This window comes from Tachysurus vachellii, chromosome 1 (genome assembly GCF_030014155.1).
Source record: "Tachysurus vachellii isolate PV-2020 chromosome 1, HZAU_Pvac_v1, whole genome shotgun sequence".
NCBI classification, from domain to species: domain Eukaryota; kingdom Metazoa; phylum Chordata; class Actinopteri; order Siluriformes; family Bagridae; genus Tachysurus; species Tachysurus vachellii.
Window position 1 is genome coordinate 3572766 of NC_083460.1, and position 16688 is coordinate 3589453.

The 16688-nt window shown below is 39.9% G+C and overlaps 3 protein-coding genes across 3 annotated transcripts in view; all 3 read right to left on the minus strand.

Annotated features, from left to right (window-relative positions):
- hecw1b (HECT, C2 and WW domain containing E3 ubiquitin protein ligase 1b) overlaps positions 1 to 8538 on the minus strand; it is a 34639-nt gene extending 26101 nt beyond the window's left edge. Inside the window, exon 1 of the mRNA XM_060868342.1 lies at positions 8369 to 8538. Within this exon, the coding sequence (XP_060724325.1) occupies positions 8369 to 8398 (30 nt within the window). The 5' untranslated portion in view covers positions 8399 to 8538. The remainder of the gene's footprint in view (positions 1 to 8368) is intronic.
- A 2373-nt stretch (positions 8539 to 10911) lies between these two features.
- On the minus strand, positions 10912 to 13259 carry LOC132844687 (C-C chemokine receptor type 3-like). Its single transcript, XM_060868388.1, has one exon. The coding sequence runs from the start codon at positions 13081 to 13083 to the stop codon at positions 12016 to 12018; it is 1068 nt and encodes a 355-aa protein (XP_060724371.1). The 5' UTR covers positions 13084 to 13259; the 3' UTR covers positions 10912 to 12015.
- A 401-nt stretch (positions 13260 to 13660) lies between these two features.
- Positions 13661 to 16688, minus strand: part of si:ch211-106n13.3 (vWFA and Collagen domain-containing protein) — a 36690-nt gene continuing 33662 nt past the window's right edge. Inside the window, 3 exon segments of the mRNA XM_060866038.1 lie at positions 13661 to 14536; positions 15157 to 15234; positions 15414 to 15605. Coding sequence (XP_060722021.1) covers positions 14352 to 14536; positions 15157 to 15234; positions 15414 to 15605 — 455 coding nt within the window. The 3' untranslated portion in view covers positions 13661 to 14351.

Below are 16688 nucleotides of genomic sequence, written 5' to 3' on the forward strand. Positions count from 1 at the left end.
TATCTGGCACAGAGAAGAAAAAGAGGATGAAGAGGCTGAGGAAAACACGGCTTTTCATTGTGCAGCCTGCAGAATGAGTATGTGTAGGGGTGTACAGTGATGACTCAACATGAAGCAAGCCCTTGCCAATCCTCTACCTCCTTACAAAGCGCTTAAAAAAACAACATCGTCTTAAAGAGAGCACGCTCTTTGGATAAAAGGTTCTCAAAGTGCTTTTAGTGGTCTTTGAAATCGTAAACGGCTCAACTGAATATGTTTTGTCACATTCGCAAAAGAATAAATTCGATCTCGCTAGTCTTTACACTTAAAATGACACTAGTACAATTTTCATTCTAATGAGATCGTCAAATCGGTTTAATACCATCTGACCTTTCTATATTAAAATACTTCTTTTTTTTTCACGCTCCCTGTGCAAGAACCCGTGTGGATTTACCAGCCAAGGGTTTTCACCGTGCGATTGCCAAAAAGTTAACTGCGACTCGTCTGCAGCCAGAGTGTGATGAAGGGGAGATAATGCGAGAGCTGCAGGGATGGAGCACGCAGGCTGGGACCTCGACCAGCGCTGATAGGAATGTCGCACTATAGGCTTAGGGCCAATTTGTATACACACGTGATACTTTAATGCTGCCAATACCCACATGCGTATGGATAAGCGACTGGTAATAAATTCAGAGGAAATTTCAGAGTCCTTTCATTCTATCGAGTTTCTGCAGGTTTACTAACTTCGTTTAATAAAACTTTGTTTAATAAAAAACTGTTTTTACCCAGAAGAAGAACAGGAAAAATAGCAGGTAGCTAAAAATGTTTTAGCTACAAGAAGTCTCAGAGTGCTACACTACCCCCGATCCAAATGTGATCCATCTCTGTTTAATTTATATGCTAATAGTAACTAGCCAACTGCTAAACTCGCTAGACGTTTATTTATGCATCCAGAAAAAATAAACAGCTCAAATATACATGAATAAAGAGACCTATTTTTTTTTTTTTTTTTACCAAAAGAGGATCAAGAAAATGACCTTTAAAACACACACACACAAATAATTTTCAGATTGCAGTGAATGCATGCTTCTCCATAACTAGCAAAGCAAAGCTTTACAGTATATCTAGCTGTGTAAATGTGTGCACGGAAGAATCTGATTGGCTACGTGTTTCCAGGTAACGGCTTAATCATGCGCCGATTGGCTGTTTCTACTGGCAGGGCGGGATTTATTTGATACAGCTGCCATTTTGAGTTACGTAGCTAGTTTGTTAGCTTTAAAAAACTTTACAATTTTAATTCTGGTGCATCGAACAAAAAGAGAAAAATAACAAATCAAGATAAGAAATCTAAAATATATTTGATGTATACAGTGTGGTGGTTATAAATGGTTAAAATATACAATATATTTATAAGTGCCACCAGTGGAGATAGAGAAAATTGGACACTGTAGAGACTTGAGAAGGTGACACATTGCAGCGAACAGCAGGCAGAGGATGAGATGAGGTGGGGGTTATAGCAGTGTCTCCGAGTCAGCAACACTACCAGCAGGACACCAAACACAAACGTCATGGGTTACAGTAAGACTGAGATCAGCAGACCATGTGTGTGAGAAAAGCACAAAAGAAATAGCCAGCACTTTATTACAGATATAAATATATTAATATTGATTAGTATGCTGTATTGGACTAAAAAACGCCCAGACAGCCGCTAGGGAACAAAATCAGAACTGAAAAATTCCTTTTCATAATAGTGTGCTGATATACAGCAATCCTGTTCAGCTTGTGTTTCGTGTTTCCTTCGTAGGCTTCTTCCTGACAAGATTTCATTGCACACAACAGACCATTTAACATGCACTCGCTCAGAATAATCGCATTTTACATCGTTACTGCCAAGAGTTAAATTAGTCAACAGCCGCTAACCAGAGGTCCATTACTGGGTCAGTCTGGCTTGAATTCATTATCCTTTATAAACATTCCTGGCTACAAGCTTCAGAATTTCCTCACGTCCATACACTAGTGTCCTGTTGGCCTTCCTGAAGGCTTGAACCCTCCTAGCCTTGCTAAATATCTGTCTTTTTGTTATGTGTTACCATTAATAGTGAGCGTCTGCCAAAACCAACACACGCGATAAACGTTAATGTGAATTCTGAATAGTGCAGATTGTGTCCCGTATTTACACTTTTTTATACATCTATTCCATTTCCAGTTTCCCACATTTAGCTGTACCATTCTCTATACGAATGTGGGCGGTTTGTGTGTACAAGGGTAATAGAGGCTTTACGACCGTGCCTCACAATCACGCCAGGCTCTGATAAATTAATTATGCTCATTCAGCATCCAGGAGCAGACTGCGTAAAGCCTCACTTAACACACTCGCATGTTTCCTGTCGCAAGGGTTCATTACTCGTATAGACACAGAGGGTGAAGGGAGCTGGAACGCGGCCTGTTGGGAGCTCGTCACTGGTGTGTTCGTGAATATTAGTGAAACTGCAGGGCTTTCGAGTGAGATTTGGATTACTCTTCTTCTCAGGATGGAAAAAGACTAACGAGATCTTAAGTAATCCAAACAGCAGACACACCTACAGTACTATGTGTTCAACTGATGAACAGGTGGAACCAGAAGTGGCTTCTGATTGGCTAGATGGAGATACTGCACCGTCTCCTTGCTCAAGTCTCATCATCCAGTGGTCATCTTCAATAACACCAATTAAAATCACAGCAAATTAGGGCTTTCAATTTTTTCTGCATATCGTCGCTGTCGGGCGAAATCCTCGTATCTCCAAAACCATTATTTTTCAGGAAATTAAAAAAACGCCGTATTTTTTTGAGTTATTAAACATTGTATCGTTAAAGTTGTTATTATACCTTATATTGCTATCATACTGTTGTGTACCAACATTAACACAACATTTTCCCAAAGTCACGTTTTATCGGAGATACAAGCTTTATGACTTGTTAGCAGGGAGATACGAGATAATGTTGTCATCGATAAGAACGGTACGGACACAGACGTCGCTGCCGCCAGCAGTGTTCAATGAAGTCTGTGGTGTCCAATGGAGTTGGAGATTTGCGCTCAAGCTATTTTCAAGACATGGATGTGTGAAAAAATATGAAATTGACCAAATTTGGACAGGTTTCCGCCCGACAGCGACGATATATATATATATATACATACATATATATATATATATATATATATATGTATATATATATATATATATATATATATATATATATATACATATATATATATATATATATACATATATATATATATATATATATATATATATATATATATATATATATATATATATATACATACATATATATATATATATATATATATATATATGTATGTATATATATATATATGTATATATATATATAACAAATTTATAAGCCGTACTCATACTGTTTCCAAATTTCTATTATTTTACCTATCCCGAGGCATCCAGCTCCAGTTGTGTTCCGTGTTATAAAGGTTTCGGACCTTCAGTGAGATGGGGCCGACCCTGTGAGGATCCTGAGACATCTAGAGATGTACCAGCTCCAGAGGAGATGCCAACTCCATGTGATCTTTGAGGACAACAGCCTCCTCATCAATACACAATTTTCAGACTGTATATTTATAATCACACCCTCCAGTGTCATCCAAATGAGGATGAGGTTCACTTTTGAGTCTGGTTCCTCTCAAGGTTTCTTCCTCTTCCATCTAAGGGAGTTTTTCCTCACCACAGTCACCTGAGTCACCTCAGGCTTATTTACTCACTCATTCATCTCACTCATTTTCTACCGATTATCCGAACTACCTCGGGTCACGGGGAGCCTGTGCCTATCTCAGGCGTCATCGGGCATCAAGGCAGGATACACCCTGGACGGAGTGTATCTCAGGGCGCAAACACACACACACACTCTCATTCACTCACACAATCACACACTACGGACAATTTTCCAGAGATACCAATCAACCTACCATGCATGTCTTTGGACCGGGGGAGGAAACCGGAGTACCCGGAGGAAACCCCCAAGGCACGGGGAGAACATGCAAACTCCACACACACAAGGTGGAGGCGGGAATCGAACCCCCAACCCTGGAGGTGCTAACCACCAAGCCACCGTGCCCCCCTCAGGCTTATTTATTGGGGATAAATACATACACATTAAATATAAGTCTAAAATTCTTCGTGAACTTTTGTATAATATTAAATTCTTTTTCCCCACAATTCTAACTAGTATTTGTAAACTTTGAATCATTTAAGAACCGTTTAACATGTACCGTGAGAACATGTAGGTCACACGTAATTTTCTTAAATTGTGAGAAGAAAATCTTAAAAAAAAACTATTTTTATTATGTACGTCAAATACAGCAGTAACAATTTGAAGCCAATGTCAGTGTGACACCAAGATAATTGAGTTACTGTATAAAGTTTTCTCTATTTCCCTCTTTCATTCTCATTTTGTATCATCTACAGTACTCCTGTTCTCTTTTATGTATTTCAAAACCAGGATGCGGACACAGAGATTTTTAGAAGCTGGTTGCAGAGCGTCAGTAAGTGTGCTGTTGTTTACTAACCTCAGGTCATCTAATCCTCTCTCTCTCTCTCTCTCTCTCACTCTCATTCTGTTATCTCTCCATCACTGTTTCTCTCATCCTCCTTTTCCTTCCCACAGTCTTTATTTCAGTAAAAAGCACAGCTCCCCGCTCTCGCCAGCATCTCCTTAGGTCCCTGCGTGACTCATGACTCCATGCATATTTAAAGTCTATGTGGACAGAATGGCTGCGTGTCTCTCCTCCCTGACCTATAAAACACAGCAGCATGTCACACACATCTCTTATCTCACACACACACAAAACACACACACATCACATCTCCATCTATTCAACAACCAAATCTCTACATCACGTATTTCCAGAGCGTTCACCCTAATCAGGATTCACACAGGACTTCCTGTCAGCTCTTGTGGTCTTTATTTCAGCCTGGGAAAACCTTTCACACTGTAAAATTCTGACCACAAGTAACGATAAAATCTACAGCACCTTCATAAGCTGATTAAAACTAAACACACCTGATGCGCTCCAACCAAAATAACAGAAATGTTGTAATTACAAAATGTGTGTGTGCCCTGCGATGGGTCGGCACTCCGTCCAGGGTGTATCCTGCCTTGATGCCCGATGACGCCTGAGATAGGCACAGGCTCCCCGTGATCCGAGGTAGTTCGGATAAGCGGTGGAAAATGAATGAATGAATGAATGTTGTAATTACGACTTACTGACCGGTACGAACCTCCCGGGAAGACTTAAATAAATCTTAAATACATCTTTCGAACCAGACCCAGTGCTTAAACAGAAAACCGCTTATCAGATGCTAGTGCGAGATGCTAACGTATTACAATTACAGAGATACACACAAATACTCTCACTCACTCATCTTCTACCGCTTATCCGAACTACCTCGGGTCACGGGGAGCCTGTGCCTATCTCAGGCGTCATCGGGCATCAAGGCAGGATACACCCTGGACGGAGTGCCAACCCATCACAGGGCACACACACACTCTCATTCACTCACGCAATCACACACTACGGACAATTTTCCAGAGATGCCAATCAACCTACCATGCATGTCTTTGGACCGGGGGAGGAAACCGGAGTACCCGGAGGAAACCCCCGAGGCACTGGGAGAACATGCAAACTCCACACACACAAGGTGGAGGCGGGAATCGAACCACTAACCACTAAGCCACCGTGCCCCCCCCACACAGATACTGCAAGTTCCATAATGCCAAACATAATACAGAACAACAAAATAAAAACTAATCAACACCTTTTGAATTCTGCAGCACTGTTGAATGAATATCTAACGATCTATATACTGATATAAGTTGCATGATACTCTAAACGTGATATTACGTAACATCCGCGTCTATAGTAAAAGTAAATCGGGTTTAATTCTAATAATATTACCTAATGACTTTATTCACCCACCCCCAGTATTGATCTGCATCCTGGGTCGGTGTGTAGGCAGGTGGTTATTTTAGCAGGAGGTGCAATTGTCTGTGTGCAAGCAAGGCTTTCTCCCTCCCCCGTCACCTCTCTCTCTCTCTCTCTCTCTCTCTCTCTCTCTCTCTCTCTTCATATATATATATATATATATATATATATAAAACTCTCTCTCCCTCGTCGCTGAAATTAGAGCAGGATCAATGCGCACAGCATCCAGCCTGGTCGGCATGCAGGGTCATGGCAGAATCGATGTTAATCCAACTCCCTTCGACAAACAGTGGCACACAGGTGCAGCCGGACGATTAGAAATGACCTCTAGATATCTCTCCATCTTTGATTTTGCTATATCTAGAATACAGGTCTGGGGAAAATGCTTTAGCGTGAATAGTTCATCATGGGGTAGGACAATACAGCAGGGAAATCACAGTGTTACGGATGTGACATTTTAACTAATATTGACTTGTAAAGTCACTAATTGCCTGAACAAGCTTGGGATCAATGGAACAGTTCGCTTATATAGTTATATGACATTTCAGGACAAACACAGTGTAAAATATTCATTATTATTATTATTATTATTAAGATATTTTTGTCTTATGATCATGATGCACTGTAACTATAGGCATCATTTATTTATTCAGTTAAACAATGGAAATAGGAATTGATAATAAACTTCAGTTCTTAACGTAAATAAATTCTAGCCTTATTGATAACTGAGCAAAATAAATAATAATTAACAAATCAAATGATTAAAACCAAAAGGACACAGTGAATCGTCACTTTTTTCTTTTCTTTGTCTACCCAGGGAAGAGAAACATCTTGCTCTCACGATAAGTCCTGATTACATACACAGATGATGAATAAAATCATGACATCATCATCCTCAGTGTGCCTCGATTCCCAGCCATTGTTCAGCACCATTCAATCCTGCAGAATACAAACACCAGCCTTATTACATTATTTTGTGTTATTTATTTTAGAGCCGGAGTCACTGATAATTCTCAGTACCAGCTCAGGGTCAACACTAAAGGATCACGTTATACGCTTCAGCGATCCTGGGTTACGCTGTCCAGGAGAACATCGGTATACGAGTGTGTACAAGACAGGAAATGTGAATATAAAGTAAAAAATTATGTGAAAACGAAGATGGGAGTACAAATAGCAGATGTTAAAAGAGGTTCAGTGATAAGCAGAAAATGCAACACACACACACACACACAAAAGCACAGTTGACTCAAGGACCAGGATTCTGAGACCTTAAGGCTAGAAATCAGCCATGTATTTCTGGTAACTATAGTAACCGACTAGGAATTCTGGGTATAAATATCCAAGCATTGTTTGTCCAAACCATGTCCAAAACAACATCCTATACTCCTAGAAAACCAGTTTCTCAAGGATTCTTCAGACAGTTATCATTCTAAATGTTTTGTCATAACATTTTTGACAAAACAACCCAAAGAATATTAAGAATACTCTCATATCTGATTCCCACAAAGGGACAAGCTAGAGAACGCATTAGGAATGCTCTGTTGCAGGGTTCCCTCTGAGGAACAAACTGAGGAACCATTCAGGATGCCCTGTTCTTGGGTTCCCCTTATACGGACAAATCAAAGAACCTTAAAGTTTGCTTTGTACTGGGGTCTCCACAAGAATAAACCACTGAAGAATCTTATAGAATACTCTGTAGTCGGGTTCCCACAAAGAATCACAGCACAGAACCCATCAGGATGCTCTGTTCCTGGGTTCCCCTTAAAAACCCAATCAAACAATGCTTTCAAGGTGCTCTGCTTTGGGGTTTCCTCTAAAACAACGCACCAAAGAACCATTTAGGATGTTCTATAAACCTAAGAACCTGGTAGCTGTCCATAGGTTCCTCTAGAAGGTTCCTCTTACCGGTTCCTCTGTTTTTGGGTGCATACAAAGATGCTTTGTTTTTCGACACAAACTGGAGAACCCTCTAGGAGGCAGTTTGTCCTGTTCCATACGAACCTACAGGTGTATGATGGGTATTCTGTGCATACTCGAGTGTATCATATTGGACATGATCCTATTGCAGTGCATTGTTAGATTTCATGAGCACCTTGGAGATACTCTCGAGTAAAAAAAAAAAAATATAGTACACTATATAGTGAACAGGGCGCGGTTATTGACATACAATTTGCGTAATTACGCAAAACGCAGTCAACAAAGACAAATTGCGTCCAAAATACTACCCTATTAGTTAACATGCCAGAATATTACAGTAGGATACATAAGCGCATGTCTACATGTAGGTTAGTTTAAGACGCATCCATGACAATTAAGGTGAACAGGGCCTTAATATTAAGCGTGTGCGGTTTCGGACGTGTCCAAGGTGAGTTATTATAAGGCTCTCTGTTCACTCACCTGAGTCAGTATCACCTGGCGGTGAATCATGCTCCGAAATCAGAGCTCCTCAGTCTCTAGAGGCCATGTTACTCCGTTAAACTCTCACACATCCCACAAAAGCATCCCGCTCAGCATCGCGCTAGCCTCCTGTGCTGATGGAGATACGCTACATCCTCCTCTCCTTGTTTCCTGGGTACCAGCGCATCACCACCAATGGATGCTTGTGTCATTCTCTTTGCCGCTGCGCCCGCCTCTACGCCACAACCCGGGTTGCCAGATTGCATTGTTTGGGGCTCTGATTTTATCCTAAACGCATTTCTTGACTGACTTTAAATCAGGATTCGGCCTCAAGGACATATTGCACCCTAAGAGGTGTTTTTTCTTGGCACTGGAGTGGTACACTGAAGAGCTTAACTTTATTACCTTTGACCTGCCTGAATGGTGGGTTTACAAATGACACATTTTCATCTTCAGTAAATGCTTTCTTGAGAACACAAGGACGAGGTCAGAACACACCCTGAATGGGACACCAGTCCATTAAAGGCCATCATGCAATACACGCTTTCAAACCTAGTGGCAATTTAGAGTCTCTAAACCATCATATCTGTAAATCAGAGAACCTGAAGGAAACCAGTAAGGACATTGGAGGAACTCCATATTGAGTTCAGAATCAGACAGGGATCCTGGACATTTGAGGCGACTGCATGTATTACGTTCATTTATGTTTCATCCTGGACAGGTTTGCATTGCATAACACAGGATATTTGAAGGTATGCGGTGAGGATGCACCCTCGAATGGGGGCACCAGTTCTTCACAGGGTAGTGATCTATACACATTTGGCATAACACCCTTATACCACCCATACCACCTAGAAGTTTCAAATCCACCGAATGGCTTTTGGAATCCTGAGATCCTATAAGAAACCCACATAGACACTGAAAATACATTAGAAACTTCATACGGGCTGTGACCCGAGTTCATTACTGAACTGGGAACTCAGGAGCTACAGTATGACACGGCAGCACCTCCACATCACCCACACTGAAACTACAAATATAAAAAATAGGCGAATAAAAAAAAAACATATATTTTGCACATGCAAAATGCCAAAAGTATGCCAAACTATAGTGGCTCTGCTGGTCAACCACCATTAACCTAGTGAGCTAAAAGCAGACCAATGAGTGTTTAAACCGGACTAATCTGGCAACCACGATGACACCACCCCACCAGCACGCGCGTAAACAGGTCTGTTGTGGGTGACCCAGCAGACATTAACACATGTCCAAACTGAACATTAAGGTCGTTTCAGCTGTTTAAGTTCATGCACTTCTTACTGTTAGAACATTTTAAATGAAGTTATGCTCAAAACCGTGTAACCAAACTGCACTAAATAGTAACTCTGTTTATATTATTAAAAATATTACACCAGAATATTGCTCCACTGAACTCAGTGTGTGTACATGCTGTTTAACTGATCACCTGGATTGTGTGCATGAAACCTTTTTTAATTAGTATAGAAAAATAATTCACTAATTAAAAACACTGTGTGGAATAAATAAATGGCTGTTAACCAGCGCCATCTGTAGGTATCAGTTAAGCCTATTCAAGCCTTAGCCATTTAAACTCTGTTAATTAACTAGTCTTGATTAACTAATAGTGTTGAGTTTTTCCTCATAGAAATTCACCCAAATGAGGATGAGGTTCACTTTTGAGTCTGGTTCCTCTCACGGTTTCTTCCTCTTTCATCTAAGGGAGTTTTTCTTCACCACAGTCGCCTCAGTCATCTCAGGCTTGTTCATTGGAGATAAATACAAACACATTTAAATATGAGTCTAATGTTAATCTTGAACTTTTGTATAATATTAAATTCTTTTCCCTCACAATGCTAACAAGTATTTGTAAACTTTGAATCATTTAAGAACCGTTTAACATGTACCGTGAGAACATGTAGGTCACATGAGGCTTGCTAACATAAACACAAACACATTTAAATATAAGTCTAATATTAATCTTGAACTTTTGTATTATATCAAAACTTTTGTGTAACGTTAAACTTTACGTATTATGTTTCTTATGTTCTGTAAAGCTGCTTTGAGACACCGTCCATTGTTAAAAGTGCTATACAAATAAATCTGAATTGAATTGAAGTGAATTAAATGAGCAAATATGCAAAATATTGTTGTATGCTAATGAAACAAGGACATGATTTATCTAACATTTTTATTCATCAAAATTAATCATTTACTTTCAGTCTACAATGTGGGTAACGGTGCTTTACTTATAATGTCATTTTTTTTTTTTACATTTATTTCTTTATCCATAAGAGTACTGTATTTACCACCTAGTCAGTATGTAGTACACGATTTAAGCATCCAATGACTTTCATGAGCTAACATCACATGGTTTCAATCTACAAAGCTGGTTAACCCTCTTAAAAATTAAAAATTGGAATTGCTAAATTGTCTATAGAGTTTGAATGTGTGTGTGCGCGTGTGTGCGTGTGTTTATGTGTGTGCATGTGCATGTGTGTGTGCAGCACACACAAAAAATGCCACATAAGTAAATTTAAAAAAAGTGTATTTCTGTATATTTAGGAAATTTCCGCTGAGGAAGGAGTCTTCGGTGTCAGTAGTTTCTGATGCTTCCATCTGTGAAGCAAGTCAGGGTTCTGAAACTTCCAGCTGTGAGACTTTATTACAAAAGGTTTTGCAGTTCTTTAATAATACGACATTAAAATGGAACTAAATAGATTAAACATATATGTTCTTTCATTCTAAAAGGAAAAAGAAAAAAAAAAGAAATAAACCCCTTGGCATGCTGTTATTGCAAAATAATACACACAGTTGCGGTAACAGTAAAGTTGCTTCACAGTGGAACATATCACACTGATTATTTTCCTAATAGTGAAAATATCTAACAACATGACGCATTTAATTCATCAAGAAGAAGTCTACTATAAGCTAACTCTAGTTGAAGCAAAAAAATGAAGTGAAAATGTAAAAGATTCTCTGTACACGGGTGAAAAAGTCACAACAATCCGATATAAAGCTTTTTTAATCAGCAGTTGTTTCGCTTTCTAATCAAAAACAAAACAAAATAGAAGAAGTAAAAAAAAAAGAAACACTTCTGAGTAGTTCAGGAGCTCACAGACACAAAAAATGGTCACCTTGCCCAGCTTCCTTGTATTTTTTTCTTTTTGTCTCATTGTTCTGAAATGTGTGTACACACCACACCACACCACACCACACCACCTACACCACTACTCATAATGAACCTGAGCCCACGCAGAACATTTTAGTCCAGACAAAATCTTCACATCCTTAAACCCTGTAGCCTGCACCAGTCTGTGAGCTATATACAAAAATGTCAGAACCTTCCACTATACATTAGTTCAGAACTACTTCAATATTCAGACATTTAGAAGCTACCAATAAGCACAAGTTGAAACCTTTCAATATTAAGAAGTTCGGAAGCTCCCATTATGAAGAACATCAGAACCTAAACATTATACAAAGTAAGAAGTACAGAATCTTCTAATATTAAGAACTTCAGAGCATGCGGAAATGTATAATGTCAGAACCCTTGAAATATTTAGAATTTCAGAAGATCCCAGTATTCAGAAGTATAAAATTGCCAAATTCCTTCTGGTGTGACATTTCATCAGTTAGTAGTACTCTGTATTAGGGCTTCTGAACGATGTGGTCCTGCTGCTTTGAGACGACAGGATGGTAATCTTTAAACACGGTATGTGCTTTGCTAGAAGTTTCCGGAAATGGCTCTGGAACTTCTTCCCCACAAAAGTGTAGAACACGGGGCTGATGCAGCAGTATAAGTATGCAATGTTCCGTGTGACATATTCTGCATAGTCCAGGTCATCGGAGCATGATCTGTCTCTGGAGGACAAGCGTAGCGCCCTGAGGAAGATGACCACATTGTAGGGCGTCCAGCAGATGAAGAATGTGAAGATGATGATGAAAATGAGCTTGACAGCCCTGCACTTCTCCTGTATGCGCGTTGAGACGATGCGAATGGTGATTCGGGCATAGCAGTAGAACACCATCATCAGTGGAAGCAGGAAGAACAGCCCGAACTGTTGGTAGTAACCCATTAGCTGCCATTTGACTATGGTCTGGTACGAGTAGCCACTCTCTTCACACACCCAGCCGTTTATTTTGTTCTCCCGTATGTTGTACAGGACCATGTCTTTAAGGCTAGCGAGGACACTGATAAACCAGACGACGGAAGACAAGGAGAAAGCGTACGCCCTCCGGCGGCTCTGGGCGGCTGTGATGGCGTGGACCACAGCCAGGTAGCGGTCGAAGGTCATAAGGGTGAGGAAGAGGATGGAGCTGGAAAAGCCTATGGAGTACAAGCTACCGATAACCTTGCAAAGAAAGGGGCCAAATATCCACTCGGAGCGGTGGTAGACGGCCCAGAAAGGCAAAGTGCAGGCGAACAGGAGGTCCGAAATCACCAGGTTGAGCAGGAAGATGTTGGTGACCGTACTGAGCTTCTCGTACTTGTAGATGATGCACAGAACCAGACTGTTTCCCAGAAGGCTCAACAAAAAGTTCATGTAGTAGAACGTAGGTATGAACGCTGCACCAAACCGAATCACGTTTGTCTTCTCGCACAAAATCACCGTATCGTTCATGACGACATGCTGGGGATCTTCTGTGGTGTTCAGGTTGAAAAAGTCTTCCAGATATCCGTCATACAGATCGTCTGCCATGGCAAGTCCTGCTGTTACCTTGGAGCAACCGCAATAACAAAAATAAATAAATCGAACGTCTTTGTTCTAGTCTCTCAGCTGTAGAAATCGGAAAACAGTGGGGTTTTTTTTAGTTATCTCAGAGGAACCTGCCCTGCCAAGACATGAACCCTTCTGTGGCTTTCGCTCTACTGCAACAAGACTTAACACTTCAACGAGTACTAATACTAGATCAGCACCAGAAAGAGGAACTGCACGCATTTACTGGCAAGATTTTTTTTTCAAAATTGGCTTCTATCCGTCCTGTGCAGGCAAGTAAAACGAGTATTTCTAATCTGGACACACGAAAAACAGAGCAAATATTGTATGTTTTAGGAATAGTTTATTTGATCACTGTTACATGTACATGGTTTCATTTCAAATGTAAACAACAGATGAAAATCTAGTCGATTAGCAGACATTCAAAAATATATATATATATAAAAAAAAAGTTCAAAAAAAATGGTTCAGAAGAATGGATAAAAAAAAAAACTGGAAAGAAGCTTTTGAAAAAATGTTGACATTAAAATAATAATAATAATAATAATAATAATAATAATAATAATAATAATAAAATGCAGTAGTCCACACACACACACATACATACACACAGCCTGGACGTGATCCAACACACACAGAATGAGATTTTTAAAAAGAAAAAACAAACAAACCCAAAAACATGAGACATCCTGAGCAGCCTGAGATATCAGCCAACGCTTTTATAACAAAATATTGTCTAGCTGTTGGACCACTCCGTGTCGAATACAGAGGTAGTATTTCAAAAGGCAGTGCAACACCTATGTCTATTTACAATAAAATGCAATTCACAAAAGCGAGCACCAACGTGGGACTGAAAGAACTATGGTTTCAATGTCTTATGAAGACAGGTGACTCAAAACGAAATGATCTTATCTTACTTAGCAGAGTTTGGTTGTACTAGTTTTGTTTTCCAGATGAACGTTTCACCCTACTCTACAAAGCAAACATCTTTCACGCTGCTACAGTACGTTACATGATTGTTATTCTAGCTTCGAAACCAAACGTAGTAAACAAACAATATCAAGTAAAAACCGCCACGTTCAAACTCCGAGCCCTGCATTTGGGCCGAGGTTAATATCAGAGGTTATGGAATACAAATCAAACACAAGCCAATACACTAACGTCACCTAAGACAGTTTAGGCTCCGGAGCACGGAGGCCCTAAAAAGTCATTACGAAGTGTGGATCAAGGTAGTTTGCTAAAAGCCAGGTTTAAAAGCCTTTGATGAAGTGACCCTGCTGGCTGATATAACCCATATAACAGGAGGAAGGGTCGCAAACACCGGTGGTGCCGGGAGGACCTCGTTTCCCAGGGATACCAGGCGAACCCGGCTTCCCTGTAGAGCCCGGGGGTCCTTGATATCCCTCTCCATCCAGTCCACGAGGACCTTGCAAACCTGGAAGTAACAAAAATGCATTTCGACTCAATCTGATTTTATTTGTATAATGATTTTAGTAACAGACGTTTTTACAAAAGCGGCTGTACGGAAACATAGAAATTATATATATATATATATATATATATATATATATATATATATATATATATATATATATATATATATATAATATTAGTCTTAGACTATTTGGAGTGTCCCTATGTATGATCTGTTACTATAGAAACAATAACGTATTAGAAAAACCTAGAGATTCCTGTTGAAACCCAGTGTTTACGTTACAGCCTGCAGCCGGAGCTACTTTCTGAGCAACGCCTGTGGTGTAATACAGACACGGTGTGAAACAAATAGGTTTATAATGTAGCACAACAAAATCATAAATCAGCAGGTTGTTGCTATGACTGTGGGTTTGCAGTGGGAGGCATGTTCTATCATCACAGCACTCACGTCACTGTAAAGCTTGTAATGTTTAAACATAGATCTCACGCATATCAAATGTCAATAAATAAAAGGTTTATTCCCCCGTTTCTGCTTGCCACTAAAAAAAGTCATCTCCAGTGCCTTGGTATCTGATTTATTCATCTGTGTATAACAGTTACATCAAAAAAAAAGTATAATACCTGTTGGACCTGGAGGACCTGGGAGCCCAGTGTGACTTTCTCCTTTGGCACCTTTTATTCCCATTGGTCCAGTTTCTCCTGCAGATCAAATGAGCACTAAATGCAAACACTGTTTCATTTATGAAGACTGAAAGTAAATGTACAGCAGCAGTTCCTCTCATTTTATAACCGAAATATGTCAATTGTTTCAGAAAGACTAAAAAAACAAAAACATGATGTAGTCATAATTTATGTGGCCATCTATCGTTCTGCGTTACCTTTTGGACCGACTGGCCCCATCGCTCCGGGTTGTCCTGGGTATCCCTGTGCTCCAGATCTGCCAGGATAGCCTGGTGCTCCAGCTGAGCCTTGGGGTCCTGGGGGCCCTGGATCACCTGGGGGTCCTTTAATTGTCTCACATGGTTGGCAGCTTCTGAGGGACATCGCCTGAAGGAGCTGTGGCAGTTGATCTGTTGAGAAAATTAGCTTTTGTTAGGATTTCTGCTAATACGTTAAGTTTCATGACTAGCATGGATTTTATCGACTGACGTTGAGAGCACACGGTACATAAAAAACGAAGGCTAATCATAAACAGAGAACAATCCTGTTATTAATTAAGCAAAAAGAAAAACTAATCGCTGTTTATATACAGTATACACATGTATTTACATACCAAGGATATTGCACATGTATATATATCTATATAGATCTCTAGCATATCGTCGCTGTCAGACGGAATCCTCGTATCTCCAAAACCGTTATTTTTCAGGTAATAAAAAAAACGCTGTACCTTATCTGCAGTGCACAGGGTTTAGTCCGCGTTGCAGTGGATTGTCTTGCGCTAAATTCCTGTCCTCAGACGAGCACCAGAACTAGCGGGGGTCAAGATTTTTTTTCTTTTCTTTGAGCCCAGTGTTTTGAAGACATTTACCTCAGAAGACGTGTTGATTCGTTGCGACTCTTCTTGAGGAGAAATATGCCGTGAAGCTCTCCCGCGGAGTGAGGAAGAGGTGGACAGTTGAAGTGTCCAATGGAGTTATGAGATTTGCGCTCAAGCTATTTTCAAGACTTTAGATTGGTTAATAACTTGTAAAAATAACAGACCCACGTGGGGACTGAGCAATAGCATCGATATGTGAAAAAAGATGAAATTGACCAAATTTGGACATACGAGGTTTCCGCCCGACAGCGACGATATACTGTACATACCGACTGATTTATTTTATTGTATCTATTCATTTTATTATCGCTATATTTATAACGTATACATTTTTATGTGGCAGTTCGCTTCATACTTGTGCACAAGACCAAAAAGCGTAATCAAATATTATATAATATCAACTCGGAATTGACCAATAAGGAAGAACCTACCATGAAAACTTCTCACAATTTGCACAGATTTGTGTTTTTTTCAGATCTGCATTTCTAACGGAAGGATTCGGAGAAGCCGACCTCCATCTTTGACCGTACTTTCGTGTTCTTACTTGCATGTAAAATGTTTGCTTGGGATAAAGAAAGTGCTGAGCTAAAACATATATGAAAAATACCAGCAT